The sequence below is a fragment of the Gopherus evgoodei genome, chromosome 9 (genome assembly GCF_007399415.2).
Source record: "Gopherus evgoodei ecotype Sinaloan lineage chromosome 9, rGopEvg1_v1.p, whole genome shotgun sequence".
Lineage (NCBI taxonomy): Eukaryota > Metazoa > Chordata > Testudines > Testudinidae > Gopherus > Gopherus evgoodei.
The window spans coordinates 79369876-79392272 of record NC_044330.1 but is presented as its reverse complement, the minus strand read 5'-3'; the positions used below and the strand labels follow the sequence as shown (position 1 = coordinate 79392272).

General features: G+C 38.3%; 1 protein-coding gene across 1 annotated transcript in view; it reads right to left on the bottom strand.

The window, feature by feature from the left end:
* Positions 1-22397, bottom strand: part of POF1B (POF1B actin binding protein) — a 57636-nt gene that overhangs the window by 7981 nt on the left and 27258 nt on the right. Inside the window, exons 3-12 of the mRNA XM_030574226.1 lie at positions 21710-21910; positions 11541-11671; positions 10550-10577; positions 9356-9430; positions 7129-7221; positions 6012-6125; positions 4870-5022; positions 4549-4659; positions 2689-2817; positions 2022-2098 (exon numbers count right to left, since the gene is read on the bottom strand). Of these exons, the coding sequence (XP_030430086.1) occupies positions 2022-2098; positions 2689-2817; positions 4549-4659; positions 4870-5022; positions 6012-6125; positions 7129-7221; positions 9356-9430; positions 10550-10577; positions 11541-11671; positions 21710-21910 (1112 nt within the window). The remainder of the gene's footprint in view (positions 1-2021; positions 2099-2688; positions 2818-4548; positions 4660-4869; positions 5023-6011; positions 6126-7128; positions 7222-9355; positions 9431-10549; positions 10578-11540; positions 11672-21709; positions 21911-22397) is intronic.

Below are 22397 nucleotides of genomic sequence, written 5' to 3'. Positions count from 1 at the left end.
ATATACCGAGGCTAATGTCGATTTCTGGAGCGTTGCACTGTGGGTAGTTATTCCATAGTTCCCGCAGTCTCCCCCGCCCATTGGAATTCTGGCTTGAGATCCCAATGCATGATGGTGCAAAAATAGTGTGGCGGGTGATTCTGGGTAAATGTCGTCACTCATTCCTTCCTCCGTGAAAGCAACTGGCTGAGGTCGGCTGGGGGCACAAAGACAAAAATGGGACTGACCCCCGGGGTCATTTCCTCCTTTATGTTGTATCTAAAAATAGAGTCAGTGCTGCCTAGAATATGGGGCAAGCGTGCTAGAGAACCAGTGTACTAGAGAGCACAGCCGCTCCGTGTCAGATCCCACAGAAATGATGAGCTACATGCCATTCTCGGGGGTGCCCCTGCAACAACCCCACCTATTGCTTCCCTGCTCCCCCAACCCTCCTGGCTACCATTGCAGTGTCCCCCACATTTGTGTGATGAAGTAATAAAGAATGCAGGAATAAGAAACACTGACTTGTTAGTGAGATAAAATGAGGGAGAGGCAGCCTCCAGCTGCTATTATAGTCCAGGCAAGACATTAAACAGTGCGGGGGAGAAGAGCCCAGTATCCCGCTGCTATGATAGTCCAGGCAGGACAGAATCTTTTCTTTAGACACGAAAGGAGGGGGCTGATTGAAGCTCAGCCCCCAGTTGCTATGATGAAGACGGTTACCAGGCGTTCTGTACCATCTACTAGGAATGACCAGGCATCATTACCCCGGCGCCCCCAGTCGACCTCACCTTAGGCCAACCAGGAGCACTCATGGGCTGGTGATGACAATGGATAGCAGTCATATTGTACCATCTGCCACCAGGGAGGGGAGGAGAGAGGGTGCTGCTGTTCAGTGCTCCAGCATCGTGTCTACCAGCACCATGCAGTAGACATAGGGTGACATATAAAAAAGTCAAGAAATTATTTTTTTTCCCCCTTTTCTTTCACGGGGGGGGGGGGGGGGCGTGGAATTGACAAGCTATACCCTGAACCACCCCGGACAATGTGTTTCACCCTACAGGCATTGGGAGCTCAGCCAATAATGCAAATGCTTTTCGGGGACTGTGGGATAGCTGGAGTCCTCAATACCCCCTCCCTCCCTCCATGAGCATCCATTTGAGTCTCTGGCTTTCCGTTACGCTTGTCACACAGCAGTATGCTGAGTCCCTTCTGTGGCCTCTGTCTGGAGATTTTTTCAAATGCTTTGGCATTTCATCTTCTGGAACGGAGCTCTGATAGAACAGATTTGCCTCCCCATACAGCGATCAGATCCCGTATCTCCCTTACGGTCCATGCTGGAGCTCTTTTTGGATTTGGGACTGCATTGCCACCCGTGCTGATCAGAGCTCCACGCTGGGCAAACAGGAAATGAAATTCAAAAGTTCGCAGGGTTTTTCCTGTCTACCTGGCCAGTGCATCCGAGTTCAGATTGCTTTCCAGAGTGGTCACAATGGTGCACTGTGGGATACCGCCCGGAGGCCAATACTGTCGATTTGCGGCCACACTAACCCTAATCCGATATGGTAATACCGATTTCAGCGCTACTCCTCTCGTCGAGGAGGAGTACAGAAACCAGTTTAAAGAGCCCTTTATATCGATATAAAGGACCTCGTTATGTGGATGGGTGCAGAGTTAAATCGGTTTTATGCTGCTAAAATCGGTATAAACGCGTAGTGTAGACCAGGCCTAAGTCTTAGAACACTGGCATTTCTCAGACATAAACTAAACCTTAGAAGGTTGTATATCAAGTGAGAGACAGAGGAAGGAACACACATTTATCTTCACATCCTCCAAACACTTCATTAAAATGGTCAGTGGGAGTATATAAAGCACATCCTCTCCAGATATTTTTCTGGAGTTTTTTCTAAACACTGTTCTTAAATAAACATTTTAAAAGAGACTCTTGTAACCCGACATTTGCAGGCAACTGCTTCTGTGAACACCAGTATAAAATGAAAATTAAAAAACATTTTAAAAAATAAATTGTATTGCTACATTACTTTTTTGTGATGATAGACTTTGTTACACCTGTGGATTGATTGCATGATAATCTTTCTTGCTTCAACCTGAAGAGTTCCTAGGGAAACCAAAAATAAAAATGGTAATTCTGAACTCTTCACTAAATGTTAACTCTAAAGTCACAAGAAAACACTTAAGGTTAAACACAATGGAATAAAGTTTGTTATTCCAATAGACTGGCTCAGAGAAAGGCGTACAGGCTCCATCTAACAGTCAATGTTATTACTAGGGGCTGGGCAAAAACATACTCCTGTTTCAGGAGATACAAAGGTTGAACAGGTGCCAGAACTCTCCGCTCTATGAAGCATGCTCATAGATTCCACTGGCATCCACTTAGCATGGAAGAAAGGAAGGGGCAGCTGTTGATAAGTATTAAAGATTCTTACAGAGAAATTTTATAGTTATAGATGGAAGAAGTGTCCTACAAACCAAAGCCTTATAGTTTACATGTAGCAGAGCAATTAAATGAAACAGCACTACTAATCTCTTATCTTGGCAGATCTTCTCTACCCCACCCGTTTTCTATCTTCCACCTTAAATTCTAATGATTTACACAGTTAAAATTTGAATTTTCTTATGATCTGCAACAGGAGGGTAAGAGTTATAATAGACTTTATAAAACTGCAGGACAAATGAACACTCTCCTACCTCTTGCTGCTGTTTAATAAAAGTCTCCTTCTCTTCTAACATTGAAGTAAGTTCATGCAGCCTCATCTGGAAGTCACTGTTACTTCCATCTCTTCTTGAAATATCTTGCTGGAACTGGTTTATCTGGGACTTTAAAAAAAAATAGTTATACACATGCTAAGGAATCTAAGGAAAAGAACAGTCTACATATCTTGAATAAAGCTGACCCGCAATGAACAAACAATGGAGTTGTGCTCTTTTTTTTTCTTCTTCTTTTATTTTTTTGCTGCTTTGTGTTTTCAGAAATATCTGAATCTTAATTTTTTATTTATTTTGATTGGGGGGGACAGGGGGAAGAAAAGAAAAGGAGGACGTTCAAGTTTTTATATGCTGTTTTTTCTGAACGATGTTACAGGCAACTGGAGAACCGGCAGAATTCGGATAATTAAACTTGATTGACAGGAGAAGCCATCTTTATTCATATCTTTAAAACTGTTAGGTTTGTTTTTAGTTAACACCCATTTCTCTCTCACACCTGTACAGGAGAAAAGATGGCTTAGAAGATGCCATTGGGGATCTAACTTTTAACTGTCAAAACTGTGGAACACAAAACTTGAATTACTGATATGGTTTTTTTTTTTAAAGGAAAAGGTTAAAAAAAAAAAGCTTTTCAGGGCTTTTTAATACATAATGAACCAAAAAGTCCAACTTTTTCCTCCTTTGCTGGTCACCTCTAAATTAGAATTAAGCTAATTTTATCCAATTTGTGGATTTATTTTTTTTAATGCACTACTTCTCCCATGTTTTGCTGCTCTTTGTTTTCTATTACTTCATAATTATTTAAGATTTGTATTATGGTAGTGTCTAGAAGCCTAGATAACAATCATGACCCTGAATAGATGAATACAGAAAGTATGGTCCTCTCTCTGTGTGACTAATCCTGGACATGACTCTGAAAATGAAGGATTTTCATCAAGTAATAAAAGAATACACTTAAAAATCCATATTTTATTTAAAAGTTTTAAATCTGCTATTGGTACAATACCTTGGAGTACTCTAACAGAAAGAAATAAAAGGGAAAAAAGATTTGTATTTCCAGTTTGTCCACTTGGTACATTTGTCAGCGCTTTAGATGTCATCCCCTTATGTTTGTGTGGATTCTCACACAGCAAGAAACTACACTAAATAACCAGATTAATTTAAAAAAATGTTCAGGGAGACTCAAGAATAGGTCAACTTCAATTAAATGATTTTAGCTCTTTTTGGGTGCAATGGAGTGGTTCCAAGTTAACATTATTACTTTAGTAGTTCATTGGTGCTTTTATTTTGTTTGGTACCAGTAGGTTTATGAAACTCAGCATGCTCTGGTAAATTCTTTTGGTTATCAATTATAGCACAAGTTAGAATGATCTCTAGGCAGGCCAAATATAAATACAGTACCCCTTGGTGCAACAGAGGTTTTATAGGTACAATTTAAATCAGGAGCTGTCTTATTTTTGAAAGCTGCCTTTCTGGTTAGTTTTTGCACCACCTCAGGATACGTGAATCTTTTATCCATGCTCAACTCACAAGTCTCTAATGTGTACTAAAAATGCCAATCCAGTTTGGAGTCAGAAAAGATTCTGTAAAATCTGCTTCTAGAGAGTGAATTTTTAGTTATAAACCAAACACAATGTGAACAATAAGGCCAGGATTTCAATGGATACAAAACAGAGACCACTCTCTCTAATTTCAAACCACAAAATACCTGAAGTATGTATAGTTGGTTGGTATAAGCTTTTTCCATTTTGTAATTTTGAAAATGGAACCTGCCACTTTCCTATACTTTGCTCAGAAATCCATATATGATTATGAATGTATGTTATAAGATAACCAACATACCCTAAGATTGCGGATCTCTCTATCTTTATCCTCTCTCAGGTTGTTAATCATCTCCACGTAACGACTAGAGAGCTCATCTGTGGTGGTTTGTATCACTGGATTAGAACAGGTCTATGCAAAACAAAATTATAGCACTCTTAATTATTATACAGTTTAATACAGTTATAAGGATATAAAGTATGTATCAGATGAGAAAACAAGTTTTCTCTGTATTAAAATTATCTTTACAGGTCCACCTTCCTGCCGCTCTATGAATTCTAAATCTAGTGCAGCTGGATTTATGAGTGAAAAAATATTGACAGGAAAATAAAAACCCATTACCTGCATTCTGAGGTTCTGAATCTCTTGTTCCAAGGCACGCTTGCAGTATTCCAGTTCTTTTAACCGACAGTCCTTCTCTCCCTCAGCATACCGGAGAGAGATGATCTGTTCCTCCAATGAACGACACTTTGAAGCACTGTCTCTGAGTCCTTGCTATGAAAGCAGCAGACTAAAAATTCTTAGATATGCTCAGTGAGGATTGTCTGTGAGCAAAGCTCAGTTTTGCGTATACAGTTACTTATGGGGAGCCATTTTTTAACTTATTGTCCTACATAACTTTATTCATAGCTGATTCATGTCAGCTGGAAAGCCGGATGTGGGGAGATGCTGCACGTTTCACTTTTGTTAAATTAATGAGAATTAAAGGCAGTCAGCACCTCCCTGCGCCAGGTCTTTAGTGTATAAACGGTATCCAGTGTCCGTGTAAGCATGTGTGAAAAGAGGTTGGGCATTCTAGGAGGTAAGCCAAATTCACTCTAGAAGAAGCTATGAAACTTAGCACTGGAATTTTCAAGCGAGGAAGTTCTTCAAATCACTAGTTTTGGACAAAATTCCCTACCCCCAAAAGACTTCCCAATATTTATTTGATATAGTGGGTTAAATTCTTAATTGGCTTTCACAGGCGAACAACAACTTCAATTGTACATGGAGCATTACTAAAAAAATTGTAAACAAATTACTAGCAGACTCAACGTATTGCTTCTGCTAGAATGGCTATGAATTATGATATTTTTGGCAATTACCAAATCCTACACAGAACACATTTCCAGATCTCAAACACACACAAATATATTTTTAAAAATTAAAGTAGAAAAAATAATTTGGATCCATATTAAGGCTCCATAACATGGGAAGCGCAGCATGTGAGGCTTTAGGATAAATGAGAATTGGACCCTTTATTTTCCTAGCCAGAATCCTATGTGTTAGATGCCTGAACATCTCCAGTAACAGTACTGTATAAAGTTGTTCTGAACAACACATTCACGTTACAGAGAATGCAGATCTCTAATTTATCTCCTTTTTGTTGGAAGCTGTTATACCAAGAATAGATTTGTGAAAGTTGTTCACAGAGCTCAGTATTTATTCTAAGTGTGAGTTCTTGGGGGATAGTAAATGTGTTCAAAATAAATATATGAATGTACCTGCTGTTGGCGATTATTCTCTCTCACAGATGCCAACAGTGTTTCATACTCCTTCACCTGAGATTCTTTAAAAGCCAGATCTTTCTCTAGTAACATCTTGTCAGTTTCCAATTTCTATGAGACAAAAGTACTTGTTATGAATAGCTTCTAGAATTTGTCAGTATAAATAAGAAAATGATCCCCTTATTTTTAAAAGAAACAGATGAATTGAAATAATTTATCAGCTTATCATAAAGTCAAACTAAATGAAACAAAACCCTCAAAATGTGTACTTAATTCTAAATCTGTTTTGTTGGATATACTTTCAATATTATTCTTGATTTGTTTGCTCTGTTACAATACTGCACACTTAGCCCAAAGTGTCCCTGGTTACATTATTTTCTATATAGATTCTCATCTCATGATAGTGTATTAAACAACATGACTAACATCTGTCACATTTGTTCTCTCATCCTTCCCCTAGGGGGAGAAGTGTGCGCGGTGGAGTGTTTTGGATTTTTTTTAATACATGTTAGAGAAGGCAAGATCAAAGAAATGCACCTTTCACTTAGGAGTGGAAGGTGGTGAGGTTTGAGATGGTCCATTGTTCCTTTTTAAGTTCATTCCTTGGTCTTTGGCCAGCCCCTGGGAAAGCTCTGGCTCCTGTCTCATTCTGTTCAACAGCATACTTGGATTCTGTTTTTTGTATTTCTGTTCTTTATAATTTTACATGTGGTCAAGTTAAGCACCATCAAGTAAAGGTAGATATAAATGCTCCAAAGTATATACAGGTTTATTATTTTGCTGTCCTGTCTTCCTATGCTATTCACATGTCCTGATAGAGTATCCTTCATCAAAACAGGCAATTACCAATACAACTAATTATTAAGGCAAAGTCATCATGCAACAGTGGTAACTGCAGTGGAGTTTGCTGCTGGGACAAGATACTAATCTAGTCTAAATTTTTCTTTATGGACTAAAGCTGATTCTTGCAAATACCTCAAACAATGTAATGTAACAAACTCAGATCTGTGTTATGCAGGAGGTCAGACTAGATGATCATAATGGTCCCTTCTGGCCTTCAAATCAACCAACCGAAGAGATGAGGCAATGGAATCCAAATTTTGCAATAACCTACCCCTAAATCATCTTGTAGATGGCAAAGCTCCTCACGCAAACTACCAAAAGTGGAAAGTACAAGTCGCAGTGATTTATCGGATGTCACTCTCATCTAGAAAAAAGAAAAGGATTAGTTTCAGCTTCTTTGTGGGATATAATCTTTGACAATAACTAAAAACAACAAGAATAGTCAAACTGATTGTCTTTAGTTTAACGGTATGGGATTTATTGCAAATCTGTTTAGAGACACGTTAGATAGCTGCAGAGTAATGTAATTTCCAAGTTTGCAATTAAATAAATCTAGAAAACAGATCTGTAAGAGCTACTAATGTCACTAGTACTTTGAAATCTAAATCCATGTCTACAAGGATCAGACTTTTTCATTCACTAAAAACAACACTGTCAGTTACACAAAATTATTTAGATTATTGCCTCAATAAAGGACAAAATAAACATTCCAACTAAAAAAGAACAAGAGAAATAAAGAAGAGTTTCATATATGCACACAGTGGGAAGGGAAAAATAACACTGATATTTCCAATTTTCAGCTGTATGGTGAATGTAGAGCATTCAGAATTAGAGCAATTACCAAAAAAACCACATTTGTCATCACTCTTGGGAAAGCACACACCAGTGATTCATTCATCTTCTTTGGGATATGCCAAACTAAGCTTTCACCCCAAGGACAAAAACCATTAGATAAAAACACCAGCTCCTCCCTTTAGTGTGGAAAAGCAAAACAGATTTAAAAGGAGTCAGCTATATGTAAAAAGAGATGCAGTAGTGCTTAGTAATGCCATATTGGTGGTGGTCTTTTTTAATTGTTAATGCACTCAAGTGGCAGTGCTCTGGGCCTGTTCATATTAAAACTATTTGTTATTGCAGTATCTCATGGTGCAACAAGTCTGTTTTAAAGTTATGGTGAAGAGTCAAATTGTTTTCCTTGAAAGGATACAAAAACCGCTCTAGTAGGATCAGTGACTCTTGGGATTATCACTGAAGGCTTGGTATTTATATAGTAAAAATTGTAATCTGGTCTTTTTCATGTCTGGATCAAAATGGATCATGTTTCCCTGTCTACTTTATTTTTCTTATTATACACAGCACTTTTGAAAGCTGTTTTCACAGGATTCCCAATATCTCTTCTTAGTTCAAATTAATTAAAAAGGTGTTTTGTAACACGTAAGATCAACGCTAGCAATTTTAATTGAAAGATATACCTTTGTGTAAAATAAAAATCAGGATGGGCTGTTATTTTGACTACAGGTATCAAAAAATAGTATTTAAAGTAGCATCCACGAGCACATGGTACCTCCCACATTACTCCACCTGCTGCCCCTGCAGCAGCTATCACTAGAAGGGGGCTTCAAACATAACATTTATACTACAATTCCTCAGCAATGCCATGTGAATTAAGCTGGAATTCCAGTTCTGACCGAGCACATTTCACAACAGTGGCCAGAAAAGCATACTACTAAAATGTATAAAGGATGGGAAAGAAAATACTGAGAATATTACGCCATTATGTAAAGATACTAAGCCTTCATTTGGAACCTTGAGTTCTTTTTCTGATCACCGCATATCCAAAAAATCTGGCTAAAGGGATCCAAAGATGAGTGACAAAGGGAGAGACCGGGACTGTTAGAAAAAATTACTGAGAGAGAACATGATAGAGGTATACAAAAAAGTGAGGCACACTTTATATTAAGATTCACTTACAAATGGTTTATAAAGTGTTGTTATTAATAGATGTCATAAGCATGAGTAGCACGTGTTATAGATTGTCATCAGATGATGTTACAGGTGGTTACAAAACATGATTGTAAGCAATCAATAAGATCTACTGAACTATAACAATTAACAATTTAATAAAATATCTACTAATAACTTCTTAATATAAAGTATGACCAAATAATGAAAAGTACAGACAAGGTAATCCAGATGCTCCTATTTAATCCGTCCTCATAAGGCAAGGAGACTTCCAGTGAAACTGAAAGGCAAGAGATTTAAAACGAATAAGAGGAAATGTGAATAATGTAAAAAAAGCAATTAGTCTGTGGAAATGACTGCTACAAGACAGCAAGGCCAAACCCTTAGGAGGATTCATAAAAGGATTAGATGTTTATAGGAATAACATTCATAGTTACATTAGATAGAATAAAAATGTGTAAGACATCTGTGCTTCCAGGTGTAAGGCAAACACTAACTGCCTCAAATTAACTAAGTAATATTTTCTATTTGCATACCTGCAGGAGATAGCGAATTTGCTGCTTTGTCAACTCTGACAGTCCTTTGGGAATCAAATCTTCAATGTCTTCTACCTAATAATGAAGATAGAAAAACAAACCAATTTGTTGGCTTTGACATCTTAACTAAGAATTCTTCCTGTATACCACAATAGGATCTCTTTATTAAATTACTCTACTGCTTGGAAAACACGAGAAAGACAGAAAACTCTGAGAAATGGCATGCACACAGATAAGGTTATATCCAGAAAACTTCCAAAATTTATATCTTATATTGTATATAAAGCTAATTTAGATGGAGACACATTAGTTTGAAGCATATTTATTTTTTGCTGATGAATAAGCAAAAAGTGTGTCAATTTTAAAATGTGTATTATTTTAGAAATAACAAACAATTATTTTCCTATTCTGAAGAAATAAAAGTTACACTGAGTTGCAGCTACACTAGTGTGATCTGATCAAATCAAATCCTACATGCTAAGTATGTGAAGACTTGGTCAGTAAGTCAATGGAGACTAGAATGACCTACATGCTGCAGGACATGCTATACCTGGATTTAGTAAGTGTCACTCTTTCCACCAAGTTACTACTGAACTACAATTTCTGCCCATGATCCACTTGGCCAAATTCCAACAGAATCATAGCAGTTAAAGATTTTAACTCACTAATCTGTCTGTTTGCATTTGTCAATCTAAATTCACTTTAAGTTTCATTTGGAGACAATATTATACTTCACTTCCTGTAGAGAAAGGCTGTGCAGTGTTGTTAAAAACAGCTGCTGCATTTGTGGGAGGGTGAAAGTGATATATAATTTAGTAGTTACAACAGGAAGCTTTTTAAGTGACACACATCCAAGTTTTTACACATCTTGTCAGTTTTACAGGCAAACGCAGGAAAAAAGTTTTAACGTTTGCCCCTCACAAGCTACTAAATAATGGTACAAATTATTTAAATGTACATGTTTAAAAACATCATATTTAAAACTATATTGCTATAGATATATTTAAGAATCCTATTGTTTACTAGGAGTACACAACTATCGAAGATTGTCCTCCTGACATTACAGATTGGGCTAGATCCTCAGCTGGGGTAAACTGGCATAACTTCATGGAGTTCAAAACTGAGAATCTGCCCCATTGTTATTACCAACAAATAGTTAGCGACCATTTGGACTGGATTGCTCCGAGCACTTACCTGACTTGTAGATTCATTGTCCTGTGTCCTGTAAAACACAAACACAAAAATGACAGATTAACAGCATGTCTCTTGCTGATCTGAAAGGAATGAAAAAAAACGCCCAATCCGGAGAAGAAATACGGGGCAGGCTTTTGCTCTCCACCACATTTTTAATTTAGGGATCAGAGCAAAGGAGGGTTATTGTCAGCCCAATTGGCCTCTTATTTTCCCAAGCCACATCGGACAGCCATTACAATTGCTCTAAGCACTGTCAATGCCTTAACCAGTACCTGGATGAGTCAATTCCTCAGTATTATTAAAATCTTACTATTTTCTACAGACTGGGACAAATTCATTCCTGGAGAACCTTCACTGCTTGATCAGGAGGCAGATATGGCCCAATGCGTCCAAGAAAAAAAGTGGTGGGGAGGAGAAGAATGAGGAATTTTAGAAAAACTTGTAATTTGTTTTGAAGGTAGCTGCAGCCTGAGGATTCAGTATCAAATTATTCTTTCAGAAGTGGTTTATAAAACATATAGAAAGCTTAATTTGCCTACAGATGCTGTGCATTATGGTGCACATAACGTGTCTCTGAATCCAGAACATGCCACTTAACATTGGCATCAGAGTAGTTTCCTTCTTTGCATCTTCAGGCGAGTACAATAATGTAACTGTGTCTTAAAACAAAACGTCACAGCATGTAGTATATTCACTTCAGTATGCACTATGTGCTGTCTAAATTATCTTGACAACGGAGACACACAGTAGTTTAACTCCATAAAGTGCCCTGGCCATTAGTCAGACAGTTTGAAATACACTCACTGCATTCAATAAAATAGCATGGCTTCTGACATCTTGAGACATTCCAGGAGCTAAGTTGTTATGCACCACATTGTGTGAACTTCAGCTGTCTGCAGAATGCAGCTCAAACAAACAGCACTGTTTTCTCTAACCATAGTATGAGTTCCTGAGATTCCTAGAATACCACAATGAGGGGGGTCTACAATACCTCCTTCCTATCTTTTCCACATGCTGCAGTAAACAGCTGTACAGGTCATTGCTCTTGCGGTTCACTTCAGCAAGTAGCTCGCCAAAATATCTGGAGTCCAGCTGCCCATTAGTTTCTTGAAGACTGTGTACCTGGAGGGGAAAACAATGTTATCAAGGTTAACAAGAAAGACTTTGCTTTTTTGAAGGTGACAACCAGGGGAGCGTAACCCAGAGATGCAGTTAGAGAGCAGTTGGACTGGGGGTCCCACCCAAACAGAGTTGGGCCTGTGACTTGAAAGGGGTAAACTTGGGGGACTGAAAAAAGTGTCTCAGAAGAGGCAGCTTACCCAGGGACCATGGCAGAGGGAGGAAGTAATCTGACCAATTTCCCCCTAGTTGGCAGCTCAGGATCCATAAAGAAGCAGACAGCAGTGAGATTTCAACTTAGGCATGCAGTGCCTTTAAGGATCTTTACTAGCATACAACAAATCCTTTTACTGCTTAGCTATCTGGCTAATAACATATGGCCCAGCATTCTCCCCAAGGCACTTGCCACAGGCACTCTGAAAAGGCAGCACAGACACTCTGCTTCTGGGAAGATGGGCTTAAATGGCTGCATAAAGCTGAAGTTGGCTTTAAGCAGCTGTTTCTAGAAGAAAGAATCCCTGCAAAATACAAGGCAACCTCTGTAATCGTGGAATTTGGTAAGATACTCGGGATGGGATTCATAAGGGGGATTCAGGCTGAGCATTACAGCAAATAACGTTTTAAGTGCGCTGCTGCCAGGTGGCATTCACAACCCCAAAGAGAGGCACCTAGGCTCTGGAGACAGCTGTGTTTTGTGTTGGGCTTGATCCGATCAATAGGCTCTAAGGCTGCCTCTGAGCATGTCTACCAGTTTTAGGGTGACCAGATATTTTATAGGGACAGTCCTGATATTCAGGGCTTTATCTTATACAGGTGCCTATTACCGGCCATCCCAATTTTTCACACTTGCTGTCTGGTCACCCTAACCAGTTTGCGCCCCACAGGTGAAGCCATCTGGGGAATGCCTATGGTGAACCCTGCTTGGAGCTGCTCGGTGTCAGGACCGAGGAAACCAAGCAGATGCCCAACAGCAGAAATTTAGGGGCCCAGCAGACTTTACCCATGGAAACTTAGGCACCTACAGGGATAGGTGGCAGCTGCATGGGAATTTTGAGAATCTGAATTTTGGACTTAGATGCCTAAGTCCCCTGGGGGAATCCCCCCTTCAGGACCTCCACACACTATGCAGCCACAGACAATTCAAGTTAAACAGCCCAGTGGAAGTAGGGGAGAGAAAAAATATTGGAAAAAGTATTTTCAGCATTCATTTGGGGTAGGGGAAACCACACCAAAAAACCCTCACTGCATGAATTTAAAAAATGAAAACTGTTGATAACTTCCAGATTTTCTTAATGATTTTTGCTTCCACTGTACTGTGTATGGAAATGTCTTTCAAGTATCCATAGCTACACTAATTCAAATCACGCAATCTAACACACACATGGACATTCTGGAATATATGTTTTAAGGATTATAGGCTTTGGACTCATCATCAAGCAAATTAAACTGCAATTTAGATGGAGAATGACAGAACCAGAATCTCAAATAAGAACTCTTATTCCATCACTGTGGAAAGAGGAAACCAGTGGTGCTAAAGTATTAAAGGAGTTGGAGAAGTAGAACAAAAGGAAGGATCCATCAAAGTAAGCTCTAAACAACAAACAAGTAAACAACAAAACACGAACAATATGCTACAGATTAGAACATTCTTTAAGAGCACAAAGGAACAAGAGTTCTGACTCAGGCCATGCGACAGTAAGAAAGAACTGGAGAGGTTGACCCGCACGGCCTATTACAACCTCAGCTGGGAGTACAAAGGAGACACACATGCCGCTCAGTGGAAGCTGCTAAGAAAACATAGCGGGAATGCGCACCCATGATTGGAATACTTATAGGGACCCACCATTCGAAGAACCACCTCCTTTTCTTTATTACAGAATTTAGTACACATGACTACAGTCACTTAGACTTGAGGCCATTTTCCATAGACATCTTTCATTTATTCTGTGGAGCAATTAAATAGCCTTTTTGACTGCAGCAGCACTGCAAAAGCAGTCTTTATGGAATGCTGAGGTATCATTCAACTATGTCTTCCTAAGCACAAATGGAACGTGTCTCAACCTCAGAGATGCCGGGTTTCTTTTTACAAACACACAGATATTAACCTTCAGGTGCTATGGAAAAATTTCTTTAACTTTTCCAAAATTCTCCATAGGTTCTGATTTCACTCATGACAATTGGCATGCTCCTATTTAGCTCTATATATGAAAGCACAGCACATTGAAAGGGAAATGGGAGGATCTGGAGGAGTAGGAGTGAAGGCACTAGTGGCTAGAGACAGGTAACTTCTCCCTAAAACTGTAGATAAACAAGCAAGGGTTAACTTTCATTACTGTTCTAAAGACCTGTGTTTCATTTCCTATATAATTCTACGGAACATATGAGTCACCAGTGTAAACTTCTGCCTTTTAAGTTTGCCTCCCTCCCTTTGCTTTATCTGTTCCACACATCTTTATCATGTTCCCGGCTCTTACATAATTTGTACTTTTTTTTTCTACTCACCTTGAAGTTGCCTGAGCCACTTATCTGTTCCTGAAGTGCTAATGCTGACTATGCTCAAAGAGTATCATCACATGATAAAACTATTATGTTATAGATCATTAAAACTAATTTTAATAAATACAAAAATATGTTAAAATCAGTCTAAACTGGACATTTAAAATGAAATCAGTGAAGGAGATTAAGAATGCAGGGAGTCACTCTGTCCTTACTTCCTTAAATTCAGCCTTGGAATTATAAGCATCTCAGAACAGAGAGCACTCTTACAACTCAGAAGGTAATAAAATGTCTTGCCACACATCAGGCGTCGGTCTACTTAAGAAGCCCTGGAGAACATTCAGAGAAGGACTATTGCTCTTTTTTGTTTACAGTAAAATGAATTAGAATATACTGACTATGTGTGACTAAGACTATGGTACATTTTTAGGCTCTAAAAGTGATATTCGAATTAAAAATTGCTGAATGTTAGTTCTCCTTTCTTAAAACCAAGTAAGATCTCTATTGGATCACTACTAGAACTATCTTGCCTTTTCCTTTTGTGGCTAGTTCTCCCTTCTCATTTCAACTTTCTATTAACTACAGCTCAAAAATCACACAAAGAAAATCTGAGAATTTAACACCTATACTGCATCAATGAATTATGTTGAATCAAGATGTAGAATATTGCATTAGAACTCCCTGAGCCCTGCCAGTGACGATACAGAAGCAGGAAGCCTGCCAAACGATCAGTAGGACCACTGGACAATTAAGGTGCTAAAGGAGCACTCAAGGAAGACAAGGCCATTGTGGAGAAGCTAAATGAATTCTTCGCATCTGTCTTCACTGCAAAGGATGCAAGGGAGATTCCCACACCATGTCATTCTTTTTGGTAACAAATCTGAGGAACTGTCCCAGATGGGGATGTCAATGGAGGAGGTTTTGGAACAAATCGATAAATCAGTAATAAGTCACTAGGACGAGATGATATTCACCAAAGAGTTATGAAGGAATTCAAATATAAAATTACAGAACTACTAACTGTGGTTCAGCCCGTGTACCAGATGCCTGGAGAATAGCAAATGTAATGCTGATCTTTTAAAAAGGTTCCAGTAGTGATCCTGGCAAGTACAGATTGGTACGCCTAACTTCAATACCAGGCAAACTGGCTGAAACTATAGTAAAGAACAGAATTATCAGACACATAGATGAACATGATACACTGGGGGAAGAATCAACACAGCTTTTGAAAAGGGAAATCATACCTGGCCAAGCTATTAGATTCTTTGAGGGGGCCAACAAATGTGGACAAGGATGACATAATGGATATATATTGTATTTGGATTTTCAGAAAGCCTTTGACAAGGTCCCACCAAAGGCTCTTAAGCAAGATAAGCTGTCATGGGATAAGAGGGAAGGTCCTTTCATGGATCAGTAACCGATTAAAAGATAGAAAACAAACGATAGGAATAAATGGTCAGTTTTCACAGTGGAGAGAGGTAAATAGTGGTGTTCCCCAAGGATGAGTACTGGGACCCGTGCTGTTCAACATACTCACAAATGATCTGGAAAAGAGGGTAAACAGTGAGGTGGCAAAGTTTGCAGATGATACAAAATTACTTGATATAGATAAATCCGAAGCTGACTGCAAGGAGTTACAAAGAGGTCTCACAAAATTTGGTGACTGGGCAACAAAATGGCATATGAAAGTCAGTGCTGATAAATGCAAAGTAATACACACTGGAAAATATAATCCCAGTTATACATACGAAATGAGGAGGTCTAACCACTCAAGAAAGATCTTGGAGTTTCTCTAGATAGTGCTCTGAAAATATCGGCTCAATGTGCAACAGCAGTCTGAAAAAGGTGGAGTTTGGGTAAGACCAAGAGCCGGTATTTACACTGGTTTATACTAGTCTTTGGCCTTTATTGATTTTTCTCTGATTACTATTGTATGTTGCTATATTTTCTTTGTAACCTTTGCTCAATTACAGTTCTTACGGTAGAACTCTGCAATGGCCAAATCCTGGTCATGTTAAAATCAGCTGGTGCTTTGCCACTAATTTTAGTGGGATAAGGGTTTAGGCATAAATGAATAAAATGTAACGTACTTTGCCTGTTGGATGTTTAAACTAGTTAATTGAGTTGCAGCTCAACGTTTTATTCTCGTTTAAGAATTATAGAGATGTTAAGCAAAGTATCTTGAAAGCACAGAGTCCAGTCCTGTAAGATGAATGGCAGTTCAGGACCCAATCCTGTAGCTCTTACTGAACTGAGTACTGACAATATCCTCAGTGGAATTACTAATATGAATAAAGATTTCATAATTAAGTCCATAGCTGTTCAGTGAGATTTTTTTTTTAAACATACACACACTATTATGTTGCGTACTTTTACAAGCCATGAGCCAAATCCTGCTGGTCTTAACTCATGCAAGTAGTTCCATTAACTTCAATGGAAGATAAAAGTGTAGAATTATACACGTTTCCTGTTATATCAATGTATACCCAATATTCTTATTTAAAACAGAAACATGGAAATATATCCGAGGAGCTAACATTCGAGGCTAAACAACAGCTCAGTTTGTGATTTGATCCTGGTTTGTGTTAATTATAAGATAATGTTCTAAAATATAACAGAAAAAGAAATAATTTAGTCCTGAAACTTTAAGAAAAACTTAAGATTTAAATTTAAATAATAAAACTACTATTACCAGACCTAAATGCAACACTCTTATCTATAAATGGATGGTTCATCTTTTAAGAGCATTTTGTTTACATTATATTGGTATATCTTGGAGAAATAATTCCAAATATTTCTAGTATGAAACGCATGTCTCAAAAGTTGTTTAATTCCTTCTCTTTGCTCTGGGGTATTATAAATAAAGTATATTATGCTAATTCAAGACTAGACAGAATATGATCTCTATTAAAACCATTGGCATTTTAAAGAGGTACGAGATATTACATTTTAAAAAATTAATTACACCTCTACCTCGATATAACGCAACCCGATATAACACAAATTTGGATATAACACAGTAAAGCAGTGCTCCGGGGGGGGGGGCTGCGCACTCCAGTGGATGAAAGCAAGTTCAATATAACGCGGTAAGATTTTTTGGCTCCCGAGGTCAGCATTATATCGAGGTAGAGGTGTACTACACAAATATGCCAACTAAGTCATAGAATATAATAGTGTACACTCCTCCACACTGAATTTTAAATGATAGAAACTTCTTCACTACTTTCTGAAAGGAAGCAAAACAAATACTTTCAAAATGAGTACTATACCTTCATTTTTAAAAAGAACATGAAAAGGAAGAAGTATTCCAGCTACAGAGACCACTCCCACTTCTGTAATGTTCTATTATATTGTACTGTCAAATGTTTTTAGATGCTATATTTTTGGGGACAGGAACTGCTACATATATCATCCAGTAGGATCTCATAAGAGATTAAAATCTTGCAGGCAGCCCAAAATAACCTCTGTTATTTCTCAAAAAAAGGAAATGTGATACACAATGCTAAAATAATTGTAGAGGAAGTCCTAGAATTTATGAACTCCTTAATTATGATGGAAGAGCCTGTTTAACATAGTAAGTTTATTATGTGGTAATTTTTGCTACTAAATAAACAATTCAGTATATTTCCACATTAATTTGACAATTTATTGGTAAGTGCAGACAGAAAGTAATTCTGACAGCGCACTATAAATATTGCTCCTTTGTGGAGGACTTCTGACTGTTTCAGAAGCTGAGGATGAATTAATGTCTTGTTTACTCCTTTAGGCAAAATATTGATTTTAAGAGTATGACTGCATGACTGGTTAGAACCCCAAAAGAATAAACAGTGACTAAACCAACAAGTCAAACTTTGAGACACCTAAGTTGCAGTGGAAGAATGATCGATTAATAAATGAAAGATCTGATTTACAAACTAGAAAGATAAGTGGTAGTACACAGTACTTAATAAAGACATTTGTTTGGGAGTAATGTGATTTAAGATGTGAAATATATATTATGAACAAAACAACTTTCTTAGAATCCATGTTCAAAAATTACATGGTTGAAAGTCTAGAAATTTAGAGTTAAGGTTCCACGGCTATTTAAGTTTGCCCCTCTTACGCTTCATGGAACAGATGTATATTGTAGAGTTTTGTGAAGAAGGAAAGGGAGGGCACCTGACATGTTGAGAGGCTTTTCCAAATGAGATGGGAAAAGGTATGAAGTTGGCAGAGCAAGGGGACAAAGAACAGTCCTAAGGGAAGCCCAGTGAGGAAGCAGGAGGTGATGTAGGAGAAAATGAGGACAGAGAAATAGGATAGATTTATGAAGGGTTTTGAAATGAAGCAGGAGAAAGGATACACTAGTGCAAAATTTCAAGAAGGTTAGAAAAAAAAAAGATATGGTCAAAGACACATGGAAGGGTAAGTAAGCAGAATAGAGGGTCTTCCTTTGTACTTTTACAGTCAGAATCACACTGGTAACAGTGGATAGAACTAATATAGAAATGTTGTTAATTTCAAGGAAAATATTGCCAGAGAAATCTGTGCTGAAATGATTAGCTTGACAATATACATTAACAATATATATTCATTTGGCACTACTCCAGTTAACAGTCAAAAACCCTTCATAGGTAAAACTGAGCACTGCTGAGACTAGCTACAGTTAAACAAATGAAGCATTTGGTTGGCTAAGATCAGTGTATGGCATACTGATGGTGAACATGGGTGTTAGTCAAAAAGCTAAGTGAATGTTAGGAACCACTAGGAAAGGGATAGATAATAAAACAGAAAATATCGTAATACCAATTTATAAGCTGGTCATGCACACCTTGAATACTGCATGTATTTCTGGTCATCTCATCTAAAAAATGATACATTAGAATTGGAAAAGTTACAGAGAAGGGCAACAAACATGATTGGGGAATGAAACAGCTTCCATATGAGGAGAGACTAAAGACTGGGATCGTTCAAGCTTAGAATAGAGACGACTAAGGGAGGATATGATAGAGGCCTATGAACTCATGCATGGTGTGGAGAAAGTGAATAGGGAAGTGTTATTTACCTCTTCATTATAACACAAAAAATAAAAGTCACCCCATGAAATTAACAGGCAACCTGTTTAAAACAAACATAAGGAAGTTTTTCACACAATGCATAATTAACCTGCGGAATCGTTGCCAGGTGATGTTGACAAAGGCCAAACGTATTACTGGGTTAAAAAAAAAATTAGATAAGTTCATGGAGCATAGATCCATCAATAGCAATTAGCCAATATGGTCAGGGACGCAATCTCATGCTCCAGGTGTCCCTAAACCTCCAACTGCTGGCAGCTGGGATTGGCCCTCTTCAGTTCATTCCTTCTGAAGCATCTGGCACTGGCCACTGTCAGAGATAGATACTGGGGTAGATAGACCATTGGTCTGACCCAGCATAGCTATTCTGAACAGCATGTTAAAGGTAATGTATATATTGAACATAGTTGTTAAAGAAAAATTAGTCTCTTTATTGGTTTCTCTGTAGGAGAGGATGAGCATAGATTCATAGATTGTAGGGCTGAAAGGGACCTTGAGAGGTCATCGAGTCCAGTTCCCTGCCCTCATGGCAGGACCAAATATTGTCTGTCCAGGATGGTTTAGGCATTTATCTAACCTACTCTTAAATATCTCCAGAGATGGAGATTCCGCAACGTCCCTTGGTAGTTTATTCCAGTATTTAACCACCCTGACAGTTAGGAATTTTTTCCTAATGTCCAACCTATCCCTCCCTTGCTGCAGTTTAAGCCCATTGCTTCTTGTTCTATCCTTAGAGGCTAAGGTGAACAAGTTTTCTCCCTCCTCCTCATGACACCCTTTTAGATATCTGAAAACTGCTATCATGTCCCCTCTCAGTCTTCTCTTTTCCAAACTAAACAAACCCAATTCCTTCATAGGTCATGTTCTCTAGACCTTTAATCATTCTTGCTGCTCTTCTCTGGACTCTCTCCAATTTCTCCACATCTGTCTTGAAATGCGGTGCCCAGAACTGGACACAGTATTCCAGTTGAGGCCTAACCAGCACAGAGTAGAGCAGAAGAATGATTTCTTGTGTCTTGCTCACAACATACCTGCTAATGCATCCCAGAATCACGTTTGCTTTTTTTTGCAACAGCATTACACTGTTGACTCATATTTAGCTTGTGGTTCATTACAACCCCTAGATCCCTTTCTGCTGTACTCCTTCCTAGACAGTCTCTTCCCATTCTGTATGTGTGAAACTGATTGCTCCTTCCGAAACGGAGCAATTTGCATTTGTCTTTATTAAACTTCATCCTGTTTACCTCAGACCATTTCTCCAATTTGTCCAGATCATTTTGAATTATGATCCTATCCTCCAAAGCAGGTGCAATCCTTCCCAGTTTGGTGATATCTGCAAACTTAATAAGCGTACTTTCTATGCCAGTATCTAAGTCGTTGATGAAGATATTGAACAGAGCCAGTCCCAAAACAGATCCTTGCGGAACCCCACTTGTTATACCTTTTCAACAGGATTGGGAACCATAATAACTATTCTCTGAGTACAGTTATCCAGCCAGTTATGCACCCACCTGATAGTAGCCCCATCTTAAGTTGTATTTGCCTAGTTTATTGATAAGAATATCATGCAGGACCATATCAAATGCCTTACTAAAGTCTAGTACCACATCCACTGCTTCTCCCTATCCACAAGACTCATTAGCCTATCGAAGAAAGCTATCAGGTTGGTTTGACATGATTTGATCAAGTGCATACAATCTCACTGATGAGGAAAAACTATGATCAATTCCTACCAAAAGTTCAGAACCAAGTCAATCTACCTACCTTACTCCTGAATATAGAGAAGAATTCAGCTCCTGAGGTGGGATACATTTTCTAATCTTTTCCATTTTAGGCATAATTCTATACTCAAGGGCAAAATTTTCAGCTGCTTCATAATGATTGTTTTCCTCATATAACTATCTATTGGCATATGCCAGCATGGGGTTTTGCAAGTGCAATGGGCACACACAATTTTTTGGAGGCATTCACTCCACACACAATTCAAAAATTAGCCTCCAAATGCCATACTCTGTATATTGAGAGGAAAGTATTTAAAATTCTCATCTCCATCTGCAGGCGATATGATTATAAAGCTGACAGATCTTGAAAACTGCTCTTCTGCTCAGATTCCAACAAAAAAAACACCTTCCATTTGGGCCCCTAGAAATTACAAGGTACCTGAAACAATTTTACAGCAGGACCCTTTCTAGGTCAGAACACTGCCAGTCCAAACACTCTTAACCAAACATTTCACATACTATGCTGACAATACAAGAAAATGGAAAAGTTGAGATTTGCAGCAGTAATAGCTATACATATCCATTTTGGTTCTTAATTTAACTTATTCTAAGCATTTTCAAAAAGAATATATAGAACACAATCGCCACACTATACAATTTAAACTAAGCTCCCATGGACCTTTAGTTTAATTTCTTGGTAAAATGCTGTGCTCTATCTACAATATTAATATGCTCTGAAAAGTAAACTATTAAACAGGAATTCTTCTTACTGGTTCGCAGCCTTGGATTATTACTCTCTGCACGGTGTTCGTTCCTCTTCCACCATCACTCACAGAGATTGAGCTTATTTCGCAGGGACTGCAACTTTGTGTTTCTCGGCACTGGTGGATGATTTGGGGCTGTTCAGATTGCTGGCATACCTGGCTAACCTGGGATTGGTTGGACTGGTGGGAAAACTGGTATTGTTTCTCCTTCAAAAAAAAATACATAGGGAATTCAACATTATTGTAGAACCAGAGAACATTAGTCTCTCCCCAGTACAAAGTCAAGGTATAAATGAATAAAAAAACTTTCTTGCATGGGAACACTCAAATGGTTTATCAGCTAGGCAAATACTTTAATTATATTATTGAAAATGCCACAAATAGATGCTTGACATTTAGCATATTACAACATTAACACAGTGTTTGAACAGTGTTGTTGTAGCTGTGTTGGCCCCAGGATACTACAGAGACAAGGAGGCAGCGTTGCCAGCTCTCATGATTTTCTCATGAGTCTCATGATGATTATTGCTTTCCTTTAAGACCCAGCTCCTAGAGTCAAGTGGATATGTAATTATTTCAGCCTTCATTCTTAAAGAAAAAGTAAGTTTCTAGCCCTTGTGGAGGTGGAGAAAGCTTCAAAATGTGACCCCGTGCACCTTAAAGGTTCAAAAAGCAGGAGACAAATAAAAAGAAC